The sequence below is a fragment of the Montipora capricornis genome, chromosome 10, assembly GCF_036669925.1.
Source record: "Montipora capricornis isolate CH-2021 chromosome 10, ASM3666992v2, whole genome shotgun sequence".
Taxonomy (NCBI): domain Eukaryota; kingdom Metazoa; phylum Cnidaria; class Anthozoa; order Scleractinia; family Acroporidae; genus Montipora; species Montipora capricornis.
In genome coordinates, this window is record NC_090892.1 from 52,975,328 (window position 1) to 52,997,827 (window position 22,500).

The 22,500-nt window shown below is 40.7% G+C and overlaps 1 protein-coding gene across 3 annotated transcripts in view; it reads left to right on the top strand.

Moving 5' to 3' along the window:
* Nucleotides 1–22,500, top strand: part of LOC138021692 (putative leucine-rich repeat-containing protein DDB_G0290503) — a 65,231-nt gene that overhangs the window by 19,026 nt on the left and 23,705 nt on the right. For all 3 annotated transcript variants that reach the window (XM_068868651.1, XM_068868649.1, XM_068868650.1), the window contains exons 21-48: nt 553–636; nt 1,375–1,437; nt 1,517–1,600; nt 2,750–2,833; nt 3,496–3,579; nt 3,770–3,853; nt 6,472–6,567; nt 8,859–8,942; nt 9,651–9,734; nt 10,853–10,936; nt 11,973–12,161; nt 12,261–12,398; nt 13,281–13,364; nt 14,231–14,314; nt 14,960–15,022; nt 15,134–15,238; nt 15,703–15,765; nt 16,047–16,130; nt 17,478–17,561; nt 17,864–17,926; nt 18,224–18,307; nt 18,384–18,467; nt 19,076–19,159; nt 20,119–20,193; nt 20,308–20,391; nt 20,926–21,009; nt 21,361–21,444; nt 21,701–21,784. In XM_068868651.1, coding sequence (XP_068724752.1) covers nt 553–636; nt 1,375–1,437; nt 1,517–1,600; nt 2,750–2,833; nt 3,496–3,579; nt 3,770–3,853; nt 6,472–6,567; nt 8,859–8,942; nt 9,651–9,734; nt 10,853–10,936; nt 11,973–12,161; nt 12,261–12,398; nt 13,281–13,364; nt 14,231–14,314; nt 14,960–15,022; nt 15,134–15,238; nt 15,703–15,765; nt 16,047–16,130; nt 17,478–17,561; nt 17,864–17,926; nt 18,224–18,307; nt 18,384–18,467; nt 19,076–19,159; nt 20,119–20,193; nt 20,308–20,391; nt 20,926–21,009; nt 21,361–21,444; nt 21,701–21,784 — 2,451 coding nt within the window. The remainder of the gene's footprint in view (nt 1–552; nt 637–1,374; nt 1,438–1,516; nt 1,601–2,749; nt 2,834–3,495; nt 3,580–3,769; nt 3,854–6,471; nt 6,568–8,858; nt 8,943–9,650; nt 9,735–10,852; nt 10,937–11,972; nt 12,162–12,260; nt 12,399–13,280; nt 13,365–14,230; nt 14,315–14,959; nt 15,023–15,133; nt 15,239–15,702; nt 15,766–16,046; nt 16,131–17,477; nt 17,562–17,863; nt 17,927–18,223; nt 18,308–18,383; nt 18,468–19,075; nt 19,160–20,118; nt 20,194–20,307; nt 20,392–20,925; nt 21,010–21,360; nt 21,445–21,700; nt 21,785–22,500) is intronic.

A 22,500-nucleotide genomic window follows, 5' to 3' on the forward strand; every position in this document is an offset into this window, starting at 1 on the left:
GATCTAAAAAAATCGAGTTCTTTTTCGGAAACTAAACTAGGCTCGGGTGGCAAATTTCCCAGGTCCCACAATATTCCTATAGCTCATTGGTTGTAAGATCATAGCGCCGAATTCTGGTTAGGAGCACTAGGGTTTTTTCAGATTATTATCGAGTCATGAGCGATTAATACATTTTTTTATGTAAGTACGACTTGTTCACACCCCTATTTTCCGCGCTTAGCACCACTTCCTTTACCATGCATCCGCCTTGCGTTACCATGAATCCGCCTTGCGTTACCATGCATCCGCCTTGCGTTACCATACATCTTCCTTGCGTTACCATGCATCCGCCTTGCGTTACCATGAATCCGTCTTGCGTTACCATGCATCCGCCTTGCGTTACCATGCATCCGCCTTGCGCTGTAATTGGCAAATTTGATCGTCTGCTTCTTCTTTGATTGGCCAAAGAAATCGTTTATTTTGAAAACCGCGTTACGTGCCTTTTTTTTTTGAAAGAGATTTGTCGCCTTTTATGGCTCTTCCTCATTTGATGTTTCTTTCTTTGTCTTCCAGGTGGCCAAACGGGAGGAAGCTATCCACAAACTAAAGATCGAGAAGTTAGCTCTTCAAGAGCAACAGCAGAAAGCTGAGGAAAATGTATGAGTTCTGACAAACAACTCCAAATTGATCTCTATACTACGGAAATTAAAAGAATCGTCTAGATCATTCTGTAACGGGACCACAATGACTTCTAATTTAGCGACCGCAGCAACAAACGGGAGAGGCGTATAGACGACATCTCACTTTTTTTAGACAGGGACAACAGAAATTAATAGCTGTTTCGAAACAGGGATGTTGTCAGTCTCATGACAACTGCTGGCTTCAAGAGCTCTCTAATACTCGGTTTAAGCGTGTCATCTCTGCAGGCCAGTGCAATAGACCATAACACTCTATGTCCAAACAAGAGATTTTGCACGGCTAACCTCTCGTTCAGTGTAAGGCTAGACGTGCAAAGACAATGCAAAGACAAAGCCTTTATTCCCCACGGACTCCAAAATGGTCGTCGAGCAATAAAGGTGAATGCTGATGACATGTACACATTGATTATGAAAGAGTTGAAAATGTCCTAGATTCAATGCTCCATGATACATGGAACAACGTGAGAAATTACTTATCAGCGTAAACTTGTTCAAAAGCCATTTTGGGCGATAATTTTTACAGAGAAAGCGTGTTTTCCTCCATAAGTGTGTGAGCGACTGTGATCTACTGGGGAGATCGTGAGTTTGACATTTTACATTGAACGACGATAAGAGGCTAACTTGAATGTGTTAACTTAAAATGGCCGCCACTTGAAATTAGAGTGTATAAAGATGACATGTCTCTTTCTCTTTTAAGGTGCATGAACATGAGCGATCGATAGAGCGACTTAGGCAGCAGTATGAGGATTGCCTCCAAGATGTAAGAATGAAGTTACTATTTCTTTAAATTGTTTCATCAAAATCAATATTCCATGCCCTTTTATTTAATTTTCTCGCAGATGCAGCAGAGGAATTCTGCTGTGGTTGACATGGAAGCCAAACTGACTGAAATGAAGTCCAAGTCTGACGAATACACCGACAAGGTATCCGTGCTCATTTGTAACGTCTAAAGGGATAATTCTTAGTTGATCAGCCTCCAGGTTGCTTGATAGCTCAATTGCGGCACAATAGCACCGTCATGGGTCCGAACGTCGTTCAAGCCAGAATTTTTCGGGCTTCGCTTTTGAACTTCTTAAGAGGGGTGGCACTTAACTTCGGAAAGACAAGGGTTGCTAAGGAGGCTTTTTAGTCAAGAGCCCTACAAAAAGCTTGCGTGGAGTAGTTCTTTGAAGATTTTTTTTTTCAATGGCAATCTGACATCACTTCAATCAGAAGGCCAATGCGCAATTAGTCCCAGTTTTCTGCCGTGCATTTCAGTGAAAATTATGTAAAAACTCTTTGGAAACGAACGGAAGAAGCGGCTTTTTCACCGGATGGGAACCGTCCCATCATTCTTCGTGAACTGTAGCATGGAATTTCTATTTGTACAAAAAAGGGAACGGATATTTTGAAAAGTGTATCGAAGGAGGACCTTATGGCGTCATAATTTTCTGAGAGAAAGTATTTTAAAATTCTTAATACAGATTTTGTGTTAGAATGTTCTCATACTGTTGCGTTAAAAACTTGTGAAAAACATAGTCAACTCGCTCAGTTTTCAGGCATTTTCTGTTTTGGTCACGTGATTTACCAAATATGGTTGTGAGTCGAACCAGACAAAGAAATGTTAAATAGAACACACTTGGCAAAAAAGGATAACTGTAGAGTTAAAGAGAAATGACTATTCGAAGGGGCCATAGCAACGGTTTGGTCGTTAAGAGCCACCCCCCCCCCCCCCCTCAAGTTGCTCAACCGGTAACTGCTATGATTTTGCAATTTACATTTCATTCTATTCCGCAGTTGAAATATATGAAACTTCATGTTATTCTTAAAAAAAGCACTTCTTCCACCTCGTGCAGGGTAAATTTGAACTCACAAATGACCAGCTCCCATTTGGTGGAGCAAGGGCAGCACAATCGCAGGGTTCGAAGCGTTCAAGCCTTCTCAGTTGCAACTGCTTCAGTTGCCCATCTAACTGCGATTATTTGTCAAACTTTTATTTCACACCTGGTATACATTTGTCCGCTTTTTTGTTTTGTTTCGTTTTCCCCGCTGATCAATTCGTATGTGACTCGTCTTTTGTCTCTCTTTTATAGATGGACCATTATGAAGACAGCATCCGGGAGCTTAACTTGAAAATGGCGTCTCTTCAAAGTGAACGGGATCAAAAAGCACACGAGGTAGAACTCGGTCCAATTTCTAACTCTATAACATCATTCTCTCTTTCAGGTCGTAGGCTTCCAAGCTTCATACGAACTGAGTAGATAATGTCTTTGTCGCGCATTAAACATCCCGGGCCCCCATAATTTAAACCGAGCAAATAAGCAAGAAGTGAAACGTGGTTTTCGGTTTCACTTGTTCTTTTTGCTTTGGGGCCATGCAGGCCTCGTTGCTAACCTAACAAAGACACGTTTGAGATGCCGTGTTTGAGTAAGAAGTTTGAGATACCCAACGACGGCAAGGACTACGTAAGAAAGCAGTACTATTTGTTAAAGGAAGAACGATGGTCGTGAGGGAAGGAATTTCACAAGGTTTCATCTACATCATAAGTGCCCACCGTTCTTTCTAAAATAACAAGAACAACAGTGACTGAAAACTAAATCGCTCGTTTTCGATCTTTCTGATCCAGTTATTGAATAACTCGCCCATAATGTACCACACGAAGGTGATGGAATGAATGATCGGGAGATATTTACGATATCGCAAAGTTACATTTGAAGTGACGTTTTCGTTGATGTTGACCGGTGCATGGCTTCAACTCCCTTTTATCAGACATACAGGTCAAATATAGTACTTTCATGTTGCATTCTGAACTTCGATTGAATTATGTTTTTTTGTGTAGGCTGATATCAAAGAAGACACGATTCAACACTTGGCGGCAGAGATGGATGACTTACAGGACCAGCACAGGGATGTTTTAGCTAAGGTGAGTTTTTAATTCCTTAAAAAAAAAAAAATCTTTCACTGGCCTCTTGTCCCAGACGGCCTTAATTTAAAATTCCTTTCAGTTTTCGTTCCTCTCTTCCACGAATACTATCATCTTATTTGAGTTAAGACATTTTTGCTGAGGCACAGTTAACTGATATTGTCCTTTTTGTGCGCTTGTTTCTTCTTAGTTATCCAAACGAGATGAAATTCTCGATCGCTTGAAATCAGAAACATCTTATCTGAAAGATCAACAGCGGGACAAGGAACGAGAGGTATTGTATATCCTATTTTCTATGCCAGTTTTTGTTTGAGTTGGAATGGAATATGGGAATTTGGTGTAGATGATGATGAAAAAGAAGAATACTTTATTCAGCGAGGGACACGTATTTACACCTTGTTGCATTCTCCAGTACCGCCCTCACCGATTAATTTTGGTGTGGGATGAAAACAGGAGTGCCTGGACAAAAGCGCTCGAAGCTGAGTCTGGAGCCATCTTAAACTCAACGCACTTGTAGTAAAAGTCCTGTCCACAGTGGTGGGAGGCGAATGTTCTCACCGCTACACCACATCAATGGCGCGTTGCTCATTACGCGTTTAAGACGATCGATTTTGGCGGTTAAACTTGTCGTCTGTCTTTTATTTATAATGGTAATTAGACTGAGTTGAGTCCAATTCGGTCTGTAATCATACGAGTGATTAACAAAATCGAACCACCGCGTAGCGGGAGTCTGACAGTCCGATTTGTTTAATCACGAGTATGGTTACCATGACCATCACAAGTTTCGAGAAAACAAATGCATTCCTTTTTCACTGTCTAATGTTACAAATCCGTCCATTTTTGAAAATCCCCAGTTTGGTAGGGTAAGTGGTCATTGCTATGGTTCTGTGATTGGCAGATTAAGCTGAGTGCACTAAACGTGATTGGCTGATGAAACTGTCCGATTACAGCCAACTGTGCGATTACAACCTTACGGAATAATAAGTGAAAAATAAAGCAGTTAATGCAGCAATCAAATTGAGAAAACTGTCATGGCTATGATTAAACATGTTAGCGAGTATCGTGGAAACCGGAATCAAAGTAATTACTTACAATAATCCATTATACTGAAAGAAAAAAAAAAAGCCTATTTGAATTGCAGGTAATGGACCGCGAAACATAGCAGTGATCCCAATCACTTCTATCGTTCGTATATAACTCGCACTTCAACTGCACATTTCATTGGTGCATCGGTCCTTTCACCGGAACACATGAGCCCAACAAATGATTGACCTGCTCCCAACCAAGTGACTTCATAGTTCAGTTGGTAGGGCATTGCACCAGCATCGGAGAGGTCATACCTTTGAATCCCGTGGAAGCCGCCTGAGTTTTTTAGGTGTCTATAAGAACAAATTTACTTGAATTGCCCAGCCAAGTGCGAGGATCTTAAGCCATTTTACTATCTGCAAGCGACGCTTAACGAGTGGAAACGTTGGGCGGCATGAAAGGTCGTTTTTCTCCATTACTACACAAGCGGGACACGGTTAGTCCTCGGTTTGTTCAGGTGGTATGCGAACACTCCCGAATGCGATTATTTGATGGGAATAGCGAGTTGCAGTTGCACTATTATAAGAATCGCTTGGAGGGGACACGCAGTCCTGGCTTTCGTTCGAAGTTTTGGACCACCTTTTCAGACTTGAATGTTTGGATTTTTACAGTAACGCGCAACAAAAAAGCTTTATCATTTTGTTAAATTTGTGGAATTTGTTAAATTTTCTTTCAGTGGGTGAAAGTCACAGCCAGTTGTGTCATTGCTTTCAATTGGCAGAGATTGTATCTCTAGATTTTGCAGCCTGTCACGAAACGCAGTATAATTCAAAACCGAAGCGACAAATGCGAAATTTCTCTTTCTATTCAATTGCAAACCTCTCCGTGAGTAAAGTTGTAGGTGGCCTGGAGTGGGTCATTTGCAACCGATCTCAAGGGACACAGATGACCTTGGCTAAACGATTTTTCTTCTTCGGTAAACGAGTGATACATACTATCGTGACGATATCTCGTTATGAAACAATGTTGGTTTGTTCAGAACCAGCTAAAAACGTGACGTCAGAGCTTCGGCAGTCCATTGTTTTTGTCCACCATCATGGCGGCGTTGATGCAACGTGAAAACGAGGTCACATACGTACCCCATGCATTCACTTCAAATGTTACCCAGAATGATAGATACAATATTGATTGGTCCAGGTGATTGTCTTCGTCCATTTTGAATGGCCGAAGTAAGTGGTCTTAAATAGACTATTGTCATCAACTATTGGAGGGTAATGTGAGGTGCTATTTTCTACCCATGTAAACCATGTGAGCGTTTAACTTAGCTCCACTAATGGAACTGGGCCAACACAAAGACAGAGGAAAACTCGGACCAGGGTGAGAATTGCCCTGGTCAGAGTTTTTTTTTTCTCTTTTTGTGGGCCCAATTCCAGTTGAAGGGCTAACGCTCACATGGTTTACAAGGGTAGAAAATAGCACTTCACGTTACCCTCCAATAGTTAATTCTGTTTAAATGTAAGTGCTACACGGCCAACGTTTGCAAAAACGTAACCCTAACCATTCATTGATTATCTACGCGACCTGTGAAATAAATGTGCGAGAATGTTCATTCTGAATTCAGAGATACAGATCTCCAGCTCACCACTAATTGCTTTGGTTTTACTATTTGTCGGCAAGTGATTGGTCTAAAAAATCTCGTTTCCCTACCAATCAAAAGCAAACAACCTCTCTTTCAAACCAGTTGTAACTTGTTTTGCATTCATTTTCTCCTGCTCCGGATTGGTTAACTTGATTATCTTGCTCCATTTTGATTGATCGAAGTAGGCTGTCTACTCATTTATTCGTTGTCTTTTTTTTCTGCGCCAGATCTCTCAGCAGTTGGACGTCATCAATCGACTTGAGCGAGACCTCAATGAGAGCAGCAGAGCGCTGGAGGACTTGCGAGAAACGGCAGCCGAAGATGTGAGTGCAGATGGGGAGAAAGTCTTCTTAAACAACAACTCTTACTTCCAGGATTAGAAGTTTAGTCATCCTTTCACTTACCCGCAGCACTCACTCGCTTGGGCCTCCTTTGTGATAGCAAAAACATTTTCAGGCGAATATTGCCTTCTCCATGCAATGCACATTCCGATTAAGGCATACGTGAAACGTGACATTTCTATGTAGATGCAGGCTTCACCTCATAAACACGGTTTCCTATTTATGTTTAATATAATAATAAGTCATTAATGTTTTCTTATGCCAAAGTTTGGTATGTTTTATTTATTTTTGACCATTGCCCTAGTCAACAAAGGGTTCTTTTATACCATTGTCCTTTTATCAATAGGCCAGTTTCGTATTCTAACGGTTGGACTGGATCTAGCATGAAATGGAGGCTAATGTGGGCAAATTAATTTACATTTGAAAAGATTTGCTCGCATTAGCCTCCATTTCATGCTAGATCCAGTCCAGCCGTGAGAATTCGAAAATGCCGGGTCTATTATTATTGACTGTCTGTATATACCCAGACTGACTTTTTTAAAGATGATTTCAAATTTTTGATTCAAAGTTTGAGCAACTTCAAACTTGAAAAGTAGTTTTAGGAAAGTCACAATATTTGCACATTCAAGACCATACTTCTTTCACCTACAGCAAATGATTATTTGATTCAGTTATACATCACATTTCCTATATTTTAAACGATGAAAGCTATTTTGATCTTAGTATTGTAAAGTTATCTTAATAGAGTAACATGTGATCACTTGTGATTTATTTTCACTGAAAAGCAAAATTATCGAGCAAATGAACGAATATTGTAAACGAATAAGATTTTTTATAGATTTTTAATTCATGGCTGGCCATATAGATATCTTATTAAGTTCTGACATCAAGCCAAAGAAATTAATAGACAAATTAATGAAGTATATTTTTTATCGATGACATGAATAAATATGATTTTAGCAGAAGGTCGCTTTGTGGTTGTTGTCTGTGGAATGACAACATTCTAGACCATTTCTTCTGCTCGAGTTAAATTCACGATGGATATTTTTCATTAGCTTTTGCTGAAAGATATGGTCTTGAATGTTGCCATGGCGTAGAATTGGCATTTTTCACTCTAAGAACGCAAAGTCCGTTTAAATAACGAACTAGGGTATCATGGGATCTGTGAAATGCGTCTGCTCTGAACACACACATGAGGCATAACAGGTGGTGTAAGAAGCTCTCTTAAGGTGACCGTCTTTTGGTAATTTCAACTTCTGACATTTTGAAGTCGAAGCCAAGGATTTTGTTGTTTAGTCTTTTGTTTTCGTTTTCCGTGGCAAAGCGATCGCATGAAACCTCACGAGGGCTTCTACATCGGTGAACATTATGCGTCCAGACGAACTGTGTAAGAAAGCACTTCTTCAAAACCTGACGCATAACCCGTCTTGTGCCCATCTTTATACTAAAGAAATTTAACAGACGCATAAAAAAAATGTCCCAAGCTTGTCATAGCCGGGCGATTTATGCGTCTTGAACAGTTGGTGCCAATTACGTCGGGCCCTAGTTGTTGGAAGGGTGGATTGCGGTATGCGCTGCGGAAGTCACTACGCAGGAAAAATCCAGTTGTTGCTCTGACATTTCATGTCCCTGGGTTCGTTGTGATTTACCAGTTGGAGAGAGCTACCCACCTTTTGATAAACCGAGACCAGGCAGATGAAATAACATTTTTACACCGTGCTGTTCTTTGGGTGGATACCTTTCTTCACTGGGTTAGTCACTAATTCATAGATAACTCCATTTGTTTTGGTCGCGCTGATCCGGTGGACTGGGCCATAGGCGGAACAAAAAACAAGCAATTTCTTCGCCTGAACGGCTTATGGGTCTCTAGGTGAAATAAATTCCCGTGCAATGTGCACTGTAATGTCCACTGCTTTCGTTTTAATGACAAACACTCGCCGTTTGGTCGCCCAAGTATGATGTACTCAGTCAAAGGATTTAGGGTAAGATAGTCTCCCATGCAGCTGTTCTTCGGGTCGCGCGGAGAAGAGCGTTGCGTGAAAACACAAAAAGAACGGCTGCGTAATAAACAACCTATATATTACTGACTGCAGAACAGAAATAGCAGTTGGATGCACTCTGTACCCTTTGTCGTTTGCGTTACCCGATTTCACTTTTCAAACTACGCCAGAATAATGAGGTTTGCCGAAAACGACGTCCAAACGTGGTTTTCGAGTCCCATCCGTCGTCTTACCCCATATTTTTCTAATTCTCTGCGTGCCCGCTGTATTTAGGTTGCTATCCGAGAAAGGAGAATTAAACAGCTGGAAGAAGACTTTGCCGAGACACAGCAACAGTACACGGAATGCTACGACGAGGTAATCACTTCATTTTTCTTCGGCTGTCACAGATCATGCTCACTTGTTTGAGAAGAACGAGCCTAAACGGACACACGACTTTTATGCAAAGTTACATTAAGGCTCACTTTGTGGCCTCATTGGATATCTCTTTTGGCTGGAGACGTAGGCTGTTCCAGAATTCATTGCAGTTCGCTCCAGCCTCTATTTGAAAAGCGACTTCGAGAGAGCAGAATTTCTCTTACGAAAAGTAAAACTAGTTGCCCGGCATAAAAGAAATCCCGATTGGTATTCATTTTGAAAGGGAAAGAAGAGTAAACTTGTGGCTGTTGCCCTGTCACGTCCGGTCCTCTTGTCTTCCTCTTAAAAGAAAAAAGAAGGCAAACAGCATTATTTACCCGGTTTCACCTTGCGCGCGCATGCGATCTTAAGCGCGAGAGACATTTACGATGACTTCATCGCGATGACGTCTCAATTGGCTAAGAATATGCAAGTGAAGTTCAAGTGAAGTTCGAGAGCATCTAGACGAGACAACATGGCATCGACAAAGAAACTAGCAAAAAACCACCGCGATTTGGTATAGGTCTTGTTAGCTTGCGTCACTTTTTCATATTTTTGTTCACTTGACATCCCGTACTGTATCCCCATCAAAGACGATTGAAAGTAATCCACTCGCTATGTGATATTGTTAGAAAGTTATTTACTGTATTATTCCTATCTCTTCGTCAGCTTGTTCGCCAAGAGGAGCTTATGGCAAAGTTGCGAGATGAATTGTCTTCATTACAAGATGATGTCTCGAAGTCAAGCGATCAGGTCTTTAATCAAAGTTCTGCGCAGTTTTCCGAGTTGTTTTCACGTATGGAAACGTATGGAAATAAGTGCTTTCCGAGTTCATGTTTGCCTCCTCTTCAAAGCGAGTCTAAGTGCGAGGTTTATCTATGAATATTAGTTTTCATTCACACTGAAAGTAGAACTAATTACCATCACAAAAATTTCGCACTTTTACTCGCTTTGAAGACGAGACAGATATGAACTCGGAAACGGCCTATTTACTTCGCGTTTTCTTTCGTTTTGTCGACGTTACAAAATGCGCCACTTTCCGAATTAATCAAAACCGAAGCCAAACCTAAACGGTCCCTTAAAATATACCGTAATATTCAACGATCAGGGTAATCATCCCACTCAATCGCTTCGCAAATAGCATTTCCTTTGCAAGTATAACGTGAGGTTCTAGCAATTTTCTCTCAATTTCACGCTTCGCGACCGACTGTAGTGGACGATCGGTGTGAATACGTGCTTAGCCCATACTCCAACCATGCCACCATGCCACCATGCCACGTTCGTATCAGTCTTCCCAAGCTTTTTGATTGGTCAGATGTGTTACGCCTGCGAACGCGGAAGTATTCCCGGTCGTCGTTTGAACCCACTCAGACATTCGCTGATTGTATTGACAACATCTGTCCTGATTGGACGAAGGAATAACTTTCAATCATCATCATCGTCATCATCATCATCATTTGTTTAGAGTAACTGCAGAACACTCCAACAAAGAAGTGATCCACGCACTTAACTGGACAATTTCAGCAACTATCAGTTTATAGACACCTGAAAAAATTCCGACGGCTTCAACGGAATTCGAACCAATACATTTCTTTCATGCGGAATACCCTGTCACCATTGATAGCATCGGGTGGCGCTCATTGTAGAACGAGTTAGAATACAGTAGGCATTCTTATTCCGGCCATTTCTAGCAAATATGTCCAGCACATGACTATAGTTTGAAAGACAATTGTATTTGGCCCATGACTTTCGTTTCGACACTAGTTAACGAAGGCCAACCTATAAGAGCTATTACTTGTCCTTTAGCTTTCCGATCGTAAAAAATATATGCCTTCTCTTCTGGTGTTACACTATTTTCCTTGTCTTTTTAGATGGTCGATATGGAAGAGACTATTCGAAACTTGGAAATGGAGTTGTCAATGTCAAAGGAGAAGCACAAGATCTGTACCCAAGAGGTATTTTAAATATACATTTTTATTTATTTTAAAAATACTGTGATGGTAATGTTTCTCTCTGCCAAGACACGCAATGAAACTGTTTTTGCTAATCAATAATGACCGTTTTGGGGTTACGGTAGCCGAATAGGCCTTATGCATGATGACGTCATATGCTCAAAAATTCACCACTAAGCCTCGCTTGCACAAAATTATTCACATCATCTGGATATGCAATACTGTTTGTACGTGACGTGGGTTTTCTTGACAAGTTTGTTCCTTTGGGATTCAGTTCAAGCTAAAATTTACAAGTTTGATTTTTGAATTCGAGGCTTGGTGAAATCAGCTAGTCAGAGGTCATCACGCATAAGGGCTATTAGGTGAGCGGCATGTTCCAGTGGCTTGTGGTTTGGATTTCCTTGCGAATGCCCTGGGTGCAATTCCCTCTTTTACCGCTAACTGGACTATGTCTTTTGTGATCCCGAATCAATTCATCCACTCCGTCTTTGTAAACGACCTACAGGTTGCCTGCTCTGATAACAGCTGTTTCGTTGTTTTAAGGACAAACAAGCTTCAAGCTTTAAATTCCATCGTGTCACAAATCTCGGTTCAGTTCTCTAACTTGCTGCTAAAACTCGTATTGAAAATATTTAATATAATAATAATGGAACTTTATTTTCACACGATAATGTTTAAGGCAGAATACCGTGTGGGGTCGTGCACAAATGAAATCAAATCAAATTAATGCATATCAAATCATATTGGTTTTTGAGGAGAGGAGACAACCGGATCGGAGTACCCGGAGAAAAACCTCTCGGAGCAGAGAAGAGAACCAACAAACTCAACCCACATATGACGACGGATGTGGGAATCGCACCCGGGCCACATTGGTGCGAGGCGAGTTCTCTCACCACTGCGCCATCCCTTATCTCTTTGCAGTTTGGGTCTTCATCTCTGATTGCCTCCCTCGTTGCAACCCATACCTTTGCATTTGTGCACTTGCACTAGCCGTAAATTCTAATTTCATTGGACACTTCGAACCGCAATTTCCTTGCAGGTCGCCAAACGAGACGAGACTATTCTGAGCCTGCAGTCTGAGCTGGATGCTAGCCAGCAAGAGTACATAACATGTACTACGGAGTTGGCAGAACGAGAAACGGAGGTAACGGAGATGAAAGCAAAGATTGGAGAATTGGAATCGAAGATGAAAGAGCTGAGAACTCAGCGGGAAAGCGATGAAGAAAAGGTAAATACCGTGAAAAGAAACGGCCGTTCGTTTAGTTTGAAGTGCTACCGAAACTTGCAGGCCTTTCAGTGAATGGTTTGAATTCTGTTTTTCTTTCAGATGGTCCATGATAGTAAAGAGATTCAACAGCTTAAAACAGACAAAGTTCGATTAATGCATGAGGTCCAACGGCTGATGCAAAGTGTAGAACATCTGGAAAATACCCTTACTGAGTTGGAGGGAAGGGATGCATCGGAGGTAAATATGGTGATGCAGATGTTAATTGGTTTTCAATTGAGTAACGAAAGTAGCTTGCCGACGACTTTGGCTTCCACCCTTGGTGCCGATTGACTTGAAAACTTTTAATTCGCGCCAATTTTTATCCAATTGATTTCCCGCCCGCACTCAGCGCCAGCTGTATGTATTTGCGCTATGATTAGCGCGTTTGATTGTCTGCATCTATTATGATTGGCAGGGATGATCTCTTTATTCTTGATTTAACGTAGAACGGCCGACGTAACTAACGGGGTTTTAACGCAAGCGAGTCAGAGTTGTGATTTTGGGCATCGAAGTTGCGACAAGTGGGCTTTACGGAAAGCTACTCTATATTTAAATCAAATGCGCAATTGAAGAAATAATTGTTTACACGAGAAATCGAGTACATATCCGAGAAGAGTTCGGAAATTTCGTAGCAGCTCGCGAGGTTGTCCACTCTAATCTACTTGTAAACAAGTTCTTACCATCTTCCATATGGAAACCTATGTAACACAGCTGGTCCAAAATGAAGATGATTAGTGTTCCACTGAATGAAAGAATGGTCCAATTTTGTGGTTGAAGCCGGTAGCATGGAAGCATAATGTAACTTTCCGTGCAAACGCATGAAGCCATTGTTGTATCTTCAAGGCTGTCGTGGAAAACTCAGTCCTTCGCTTTACATGGTGGACTTTGGCATCAGTGTTCTTGCCATTTGCGCGTTTTAGTTAGTTTAGTCTGTATGTCCATGAAAGCAAAATACAGGCTTTTGATGAAAGATTTCTCAGCGAGATTATAGCCGTTATGCGCGTACGCGTGGTAATTTTACAATCAAGGTTCTTTCTTTGTTCCAGTTCTTTTCTAAACCGTATGTTTTTTTCCTCCAAGCTTAAACGTCTTAACGCGGAAATTGAGACACTCGGAGCAAACCTCACTGAAGTCATGCAGAAGGAAAACGATGCTGCAAATCAGGTAAAAGATATTTATTTCATACGTGTCAGTGAACACTGGATTTTACATTGTCTCTGAACTTTGCGAATTTTCTTTCTGAGAGTGCGCATTGGGTTTGGAGGTTTTCAAGTGCGCTGGCTCATGAAAGAAAGTCGTACTCGTTGCTCTCGTGTTTCAGTCAAAATGTCTCTTTTATTTTGAGCGGAAGAGAAGGATACGGCTGGCCTACTGCGATTATTACAACGGAGAGTTTGCAACGATGTAAACGGAAACGTCACTGTGTTCGCGTTGCACAAACGTGGATTGGTAGGAACGCTTTTGAAGCAAGTAAAGAGAATAAACGATTCAGTATTTCATACTCTCGTTGTCATCCAAAGCTTTAACGTATTTTGCATTGATGATTTGCAAAGAACAGGAAAAAGGTAGACTAAACTACATGTCGCACGGCACTTGCAGCTCGCCATTTGCTTTATGATGTCTAGTTTTTGGTGGCATTTGCGTTGTTGTTGCTTATGCTCCCAATTCTAACAGAGAGATGAGGAAATATTCATGACAAGAATGCAACCTTCTTAGAACATTCCCAACTTAGCAACTACGCGGAAACGTTCCGTGACAAACATTCTCCTGCAAAGGACAATTGCCTTGATGTTCCTTTCCGAAATTGAAACACACCGTTGACTGCTCTATATATGTTTGACTAGCCTTGTTTTCTAACTTTTAAAATTTTAATTGTGTGAATTGAAATAACAACTTGCAGTAACTTATAGTATGAACTGCGAAAACAGGGTCAGTAAAGTCTTAGTAAATGAATCGCACTTCGTATTTGAGAGATATAAAGTGTACCCAATTTCCTTATCGCTAACTTTTTTTTCTGAATGCAATTTCAGCTACAAGAGGAGCGCGAAACCAATAATAAACTGTCCCGCGAATTACAGCTGAGTCAAAAGCTAAATGAAGAATCCTTACATGAGGTATTATATACATTTTAGTTTTGTTTCCAATCCTTTCCAAAGCTTGGTGAAACAGTTTGTCAACACTTGAAATAAATCACTTGGAGAGCTTTCCTTAGAATATTGGAAAATTGTCTTAGTATATTTTCTAAAACAGTGGATAACTTTGAAGGTGCGCTCTGATTGGCTATTCAAATTCCGAATATCCTTTGCTATTCACCTCCGAGCAACTCGCACGGGATTTGCACCCGAAAATATTGTAATTGTTGCAGGAAGAAATGAGTTAAAATCACCATTTTGTGCTATATTATCAAGGGGACAGCTATTCTTAGAGTTATTTTCATAGAGTTATGTCGTAGAGTTAGAGTTAAGTTTCCAAAATCCTGAATTCAAGATTTTGGACTGCCAAAATATTGAATTCAAGATTTTGAACTTCCAAAATCTTGAATTCAGGATTTTGGCAGTCGTTAACTCTAACTCTAATTCATAACTCTACTGAAATAACTCTATTGATAGTAAACCTCTATTATCAAGTTTTCAGTTTCGTATATACTGTATTAAAAAGACTATTCACTTCAGTGTCAGGGGCTAGTGGTAGATCCACCACTACCCAACTCCACATCGGTAAATAGTTCATTTTTGTTTATACCGTCTCTCTCGTTACAGATCGAGCGTATGGAACAAACGGTTCGTCGGCAGGAAAACGATTTGGCAGAAACAAAGAACCAGGTGAGAAAAAGGGCAAAATCTGTTGTGAAAGTGCGCCTCATTGGCTCAGAATAATAATTCCGAGGCTGAGGCCTTACTCATCTTACTTTACTTGTTTGTTTAATGTATCAGGCGTCCAGTTTGAAAGATCAACTGAGAGAACTTGAGTCACACAGCCATCAAATGCAAAAAAACCTCACTTATTACAAAGGCCAGTTTGACCAAAGCGTTGGTCAGGTGAGTATTAAATTTAAAGTAAGAAATTCTCTTCGAAAAATGGGTTTCACTCATCTCTTCCTTCCCTTTTACATGTCATGACAGTCTTTATTTTTTATTTAGCGTGTCATTCCGATTTGTTTTGTGTCTTTCCCGTTGAAAGTAAAGTAGAGTTAAATGTAGTAATGTACATCTTAGGACAAGGAAGATAGGAATAAGGGGAACGATGTGTGAACCCTCACCGGTACCCACAAAGATCAAAGCGCTGGGGACGAAAAAACAACGGCGAGGATTCGACTGCTTCCCTGCTTATTTTGACGGTTGAGAAAAGAGCCCGCAGAAATTTCGGTTTGGATCGGGAATCATGCATCTTAACCAAACGAAAATAAAGTTGTTTCACCTTCTAGAACAGTCACGGATATCTTAAAACAGCCCATAAGTCTCTTCCTTTGTGGATAACTGTGCGAAATTGTCATTTTTTTAAGGTCAATCGATGTGAGTCGACAATCAAGAACCTTGAAAGAACTTTGAAGGAAGCTCATGAGCAGGTATGAAAAGCAGATTCGGTCTTCTTTTTTTAAACAAAGAAATAAAAAGCTTAACAAAAATCGATAATATGAGAAAACACAAGAATGACTGAACCAGTAACCAACCAATAAAAACGAAGACGAGTCTAATGTTTGACCACCAAGTTTTGTTATTTTGTGGCCAATGGGCTTTGGGCAATTTTGAGCATTGACCAGTAGGAACCTCTTCCTTTCGTTTTCGAATTAAAGGTTTCGAAGACCTTTTCCTTTGAAATATCAGCATCACGAGCTTTTGATTCCAGGCTGTGAAGCAAGAAGAAGAATTTAATCAACAATCTCAAGAGCTTGCTGAGGCCAGGAAAAACTACGCTACGGAATCCGAAAAAGTGAGAGAAAGAACTGACTAATCTATGTTTGAAATAAATGTACAGTTGAAGTGCGGGTGAAAGACGGAAGAGAGAAGTGATCCTCGCACCGGCAGCGCAGATGTCATAGGTTCGAATCCCGTTGAAGCGGCCTGAAGTTTTCAGGTGTTTAAAACGGACAATTGCTTAAATTGTCCAGATACGTGCGAGGATCACTTCTCCACTTCATTTAATTTATTTTTGCTGGGAAAATAAATAACTGATTCAATTTTAGCCCCAGCAATCTTGCATTCTTTTACCTAGGGGTTTCAATAACTCTTGAAGTAGACTGATGCCTAGGCTATATGTAAGCGGCGTTCACTCTTGTCTTTTACAAGGGTTTGAGTGAAAATCAAGGCAGAGTAGCCGGCGGTGACAGGCAAATTTCTGACAAAAAGACGGCGGTGCACCTCTTCTAATGAAAGCGCTGTTTACCTATTGCCCGTTTTGCTCAAGTGCTATACTGAAACAATTCGCTGTGAGGTTTCTCGTGTGCTTCCTGTGGCATGAAAGCCCTGCTGTCAGCATGATACCATTTTAATAATTGTAGGTCATTGTTACATGTAAAGCTCTCACGTTATATTCTATGGAAGAGAAACAAAAGAAGTGTTCTATTAATTTGTATTAATTTAAAGTACAGTCGAGAAGGCTTCGCTCCTAACATGTTAAAACTCGCTTGTTCCGTATTATTGGTTTGCAGAGGTTTTGATAATCTCTCTCAGTTGATTTTAAAATACATTCCCGGTGATCTGTTTTAGGAAACATTTTTAAAGATATATATGTAGTAGATGATATATATCTACATCACACCGCGTAATCAACCCTTGACGTTTCCGATAAGCTTGCAAAGTTTTCACTCTAAATTTTCACCTGCTTGCAGACTGAAAGCTCTCTTTTAATTGTATTGGTTTCTGCTTTATTTGATTGCATGAATTTCAATATCATAATCATCTGTCACCTGTTTCTTGTTGTTCGTCTCTGGATTTAATTAATACGCGCACATTTGGCGTTGATTTGGCGTTGCCCCACGCGAACCTTCTGTCATGCGATGCTTTCACTGCGTCGCTAAAAACAGTCAGTGGATCCTACCAGACCTGGATATTTCTGCGAGTACTAAGGGTGGCATTCTAATACCTAAAAAAGTTGATCAAGAAATATCAGTAAAATTCGTTCACTATTTGCTTTAGTTACGTTTTTTGCGTCAAGCGCTTTGTGGTTTTTCACCGTTGTCAAGTTGATATATTTAGGTAAATTGTTCAGTTTTAGATGTGGTATCGATCGTGTTTTAACTGAGTTTTTTTGAATTGCATTGCTCTGCGTCTCTTTTAGAGTCAAAAACAAAGCAACGCGATGGAAGCACTCGACAGAGAACTTCACCTTACACAAGACGCTTGTCAAAGACTCAAAAGCCAGGTTTGTTTGTTTAGTTGTTTTATCACTGATTTCCTTTCTCGCTGAATTTAATATACAGTATCACTAGGCTTTAAACAGTAATCAACTACTAGTAAACGAAACAAATGTCTAAGGGGGAACATTCATTTGTTCGCACGCCGCGTTATTTTTTAAGAGTGAATACACCAGGTTTCGCGGTCTTTCTCGCTTGATTAAAATGTAAGCTGTACTCTCTGAACTCATAATGAATATGAATCTTTCTAACTGCTGTAAATGTTTTGAGCAAGCATGCCTTAATTTCAATGGACACTTTTCAATTACAGGTTTCGCATTGTGAAGACACAATTCATAACTTGAAGCAAAAGCTGTCTGACAAACAGAAGGAAGTAAGTTTTAATTCCCGTCGAGTGTATCCTTGATTTCGCAAATCATTGAAGACTTTGCTGTCTCAACCTATCAGAAGTAGATTTAAATCGACCTTGACAGTCGGTTTTACCGCTCTTCCCGCCGGCCACCAATATTTGCTTCGCCTCTGATTGGTTCATCCAATAGTCTGTGCGTTAATTTGGCGCCACTCTTGCCTGCATTCGTTTCAACCTCTGATTGGTTTGTCGGACTGTCTGCATGAGGCCTTTTTATCATCAGCGCTTGCTCAGTTGTTAACCGATGGTTTGAATTTTCAGGGGACTTTCCAAGAGGAAAGAGCTCGCCATCTTCAAGAAGATCTGAACGTATCAAAAGAGAAGTTCGAGAAGTCGCTAAAGGAGGTAAGATAAGTTGATGCCATCTTTGCCTTATTCCGTTCGTGGAATCTTGATTGTTGTTCATTGATCCACATCCCAGATATCGGAGAAGGATGAGAAAATCAGACAGTTACAAACCGCGATTCTTGCCGAAAAGGAGCAACACGCTCAGAGAGTTCAACAAGTAAGTATCGAGTCCAGGTTTTTACAAGTTAAATACCCAAAGGGTATGGTCGAGTGTCTTTATGGGGCAGATCACTCACTGCCTCGTTCGCTCACTCGGCTTTTAGCACTTTCTGCACTTAAGATTTGGACCCTGTTTAGATTTTTTCTCTGAGCTAACAGTTTACTAGAGGGTCTATTCTCAGCAGTTCAGTTATGAGCATGCTCAATTCTTAAAAGTTCAATGTACGATAGCAAATAATCCTTATCAACTATTCGCCGGCTTCAAAGAATAAAATGCTGCAAGTTTCGCTTACATTTCATTACTAACGATGGGTATAGGATATAATAAACAAAGTCCTTAATGAAATCGGGGTATCAGTTCGAAAACACCGTCGAAAAAAGGTTCAGTTTTTGGCATCTATATCGAAGACCTCGGAGTGGCCTTAAATTTATTGCACGGAACATTTGTTCCAATTATTGCCTGTTTCGGATTTCATGCAATGGCGGCATGCACCCACCAAATCAAACTGCGAAAATAAGAGATAATCACAATGCCTATATTGCACACTTGAATGTTATTTGAAGCCATTTAAATTCTTAAAGATCGTTTTTTTGTGGCATATCAAGGTTACTTATTATGAAGAACGGCTCGTAGAAGTGGAAGATGAATTAAACCGAGTAAAAGAGGACAGAAGACAAGCATCTATACAGGTGATATTTGTAAACATTTTTCATGACTCATGATCATGATATAAAAATTGGGTTTTATCAACGGAGTTGATAATGTAAATTGTCCACCGTACAGAGATTCTAAAAGCTGACGTTTCGAGCGTTCGCCCTTCGTCAGAGCGAATCGATCTGACGAAGGGCTAACGCTCGAAACGTCAGCTTTTAGAATCTATGTACGGTGGCCAATTTACATTATCAACTCCGTTGACAAAACCAAATTTTTGTATACTACTTCCCCACCGACGCAGCCCCACAGTTTCTTTAGAAACTACCCTCTTCATTCATAATCATGATAGTTTGCGATATCGCTTTAATTTACGTAGTTGTTCTACCAGCGCTGAAGCTGGTATCAATCCCACCTCTGTTGGTTTTCCGTCCGTTTTATGGGTATTTAAGCCTACAACTACACGAAAAACATGTTAAAGTCAGCTGGGATAAACCTTTATCTATACGTGGTTATATTGAACGCTTGTGGGGTCTTGAATGGAAAGTAACAATTTAAGTCGACACCACAGCTTTAAGAAACCCTGATTGGATTAGGGGAATTAGTTACAAAGTGCGGTGGAGTGAATTCGGGGCCACCAAAGACAACTGCTTTGATTAGTGAGAGAATAGGATTTAACCGGTATCCTCCACATGCAAATTTAGCGCTCTATCTTGACCGCGCCCCTTCCTGGAGAGCTCTAATTCCGGAAGCTGCCTACTAATCAATTGGGATACCCTTGTATCTATGTTACGTCAAGATGTTTGATTAAAGGCAGTCAGCAGCTCTTTCATATACGTTGAATCATCCTCTTCGCACTAAAGAAATGGAATTGAACGCAAGTGAATCGCAGACAATATATGTTGCACAACTAAACCGACGAGATTGCACCCTTGAAATATTGATCCAAAGGTTACGAATTTTTCTTGCCTTGGTAATTTGTGTCATTTCCATGCAGATCACACGAAGTGAGCAACTCAGTCAGCAACTTCAAAAGGAGCTGGCCAATCAGAAACAGAAGAACAAGAGTGAAGTAAGAAAATATTTTTTTTCTTTCTCGGAAAATGCTGCGTCATTCTAAACCGACTAAGGCGGAAAGTGAACACTTTTGTCTATTTGATTATCAATTCCTTGGACATGTTTTCAGTTAGGGAAAAAGGAAGAGATCGTGCGCCGTCTTGAGGAAGATTTGTCAAGCTTGCAGGATACAATCAAGAGCTACTCAGAGGAGGTCAGTGATATGACGAATAGGTCGGAGTTTTTAAAGGGCTGTGTCCCCTAAGTTTAGCCAAATGCAGCGAGTGAAAACTGGCAAGCGAACGTAGAAATGACTACTTAAAACAATGAAGGAAGGTCTGAAACGGAGGCAGGGATGGGCAAATTGAAGAAGATTAAAATGGCTTGCAATTGGGGTTTTTGAAAACTGTTCGGCCTAACAGTTTGAATTTCAAAGTTTTTCTTTGTTGTTTCTAACGTAAAGTATTTATGCTCGACAAACATATTTTTATCACAAAGCTTTGATTTGCGTTGTTTAAAACTAATTTCGTTAAGTTGCATAGCGAGTAGGAGCGACTAAATGGTAAAATTACACAAAATTAACTGGTCTGCAGTGACATAGCCCCATTTAATTTTGATCTACGAGACGCGCCGCGCCAGGAAGAACGAGGACACGCTCCTCGCGGGATCGTCCCTCTTGAGTGCACCATTTTTTATAATGAAAACGAGACTAACGGTTTGGGGTTTCTTTGCCTCATGTTTTTTTCAGATCGCTAATTTGAACGGCAAACTTACGGCCACTCAAACCACATTAACGACTCGTGACCAAGAGCTTCGTGAGAAGGAAAACGAGGTAGGTTGTCTTCATTACAGAACGATAGTCAAGCAATTCTCAAAAGTAATTCGACGGTTGCTTCTGCATCAACACACTTGCACCACATTATCAAACGGGTCTAAGAGAGTCACGAAAGAGAAAATACCAAAACCAATTGTGATTAGTTCGCTCGCGTTTCCCGCCCTTGGCGCCGGCTGCGTATACGTGCCTTGCCCTGTGATTGGCCCATCTGATTGTCCGCTTCTGAAGTGAAAGCTTGGCGTAGTTTCTTTGGTCTCCGTTCCTTAGAACATTTTTTGTTCTGTGAAGTTAGTTGTGTTACGTCAAGTCATTTCTAAAAGAATTCCTTTTCAACCGATTTATTTTCAGATATATACTTTAGAGCAGACAACAACTGAGTTAAACGATCAACTTACGAACATTAAGACCACCTTCAGCCATCTTGAGGAAGAGGTATGGCATTTGGGCACATTGAAACAGCTGTTAGCCATCTTTAAAGGCCCCTCTTCATCCGACAAGCATTGCGTGCCGTGGAACAATTTTCATATATGAAAATCCCGCCAAAGATGAAATTCATCCAATCAGATCGCTACGATAAGCAATGCGAATTTCCATAACAAAACAAATGGTTGAGAAGCCTGTCGGTTGAAGGAGGGCCTTTGAGAAGGTACGTGAAATATTCATTGCGTTTCTTTTTTTCTCATAACAGTGCTCGAAGTTGCGCAGCAGAGTCGTCCAGCTGGAGGATGATCTGTCTAACAAGAGGCAACAGCATATAGACGTCGCACAAGAGGCGAGTCAGGGCTACGTTCTGCTATATTTTCGTCTAATAAAAGGGTCAATGCTTCAATCAGTATCAACGAAAGGAATTCATGCCGGACAATGAAACGCGCTTGTAGTTGGATTTCACTTATTTCCAAAAAGATAGGATAGAGCACCTTGTTTAAAGTGAAACAGAAGAAATTGACGGCTGCCTTCGTATAGGGACCACCATGAGACTTCAGTGTAGGGGTTCAAAGCGAGAGGATACTCTGAATGTGAAAATTTCATTCAAACTAGTTTGAAGGTTTTTCCGCTCAATCTTAAAATAGGTAAATGATCCTGTGAAAACGCCGTGACAGGAAAATAGAGCTGTTGTTCGCTCCTAGTCATGGACTCCTGCCTATTATCACTGGTCTAAAAATATTGTTTCCCGTTTTTGTTTTAATTTCGCGATTGCTCCTTCTCATCCCACATGGAAAATTTGTATCAACATTCCACGAGTAAACTTGATATGAACAGTATGGCTTTTTTGAGTTAAAACTGAGAATAGATCGTCTGCTGCTCGCTTTCCTCCACCTCGTTGTCAGGACGCGAACAGCAAACAAAACGTTGCCAGAACGTAAAACGGACGCGCGGAGCCTTTGTTCTTTTTTATTGAGCCCGTTGTTTCATGGCGTTCTCGTAGCCGTCGTCGTCGGACTTGCGTAAGCACACTTTTATTGTTGGTTTTCACTCACGTGACCAACA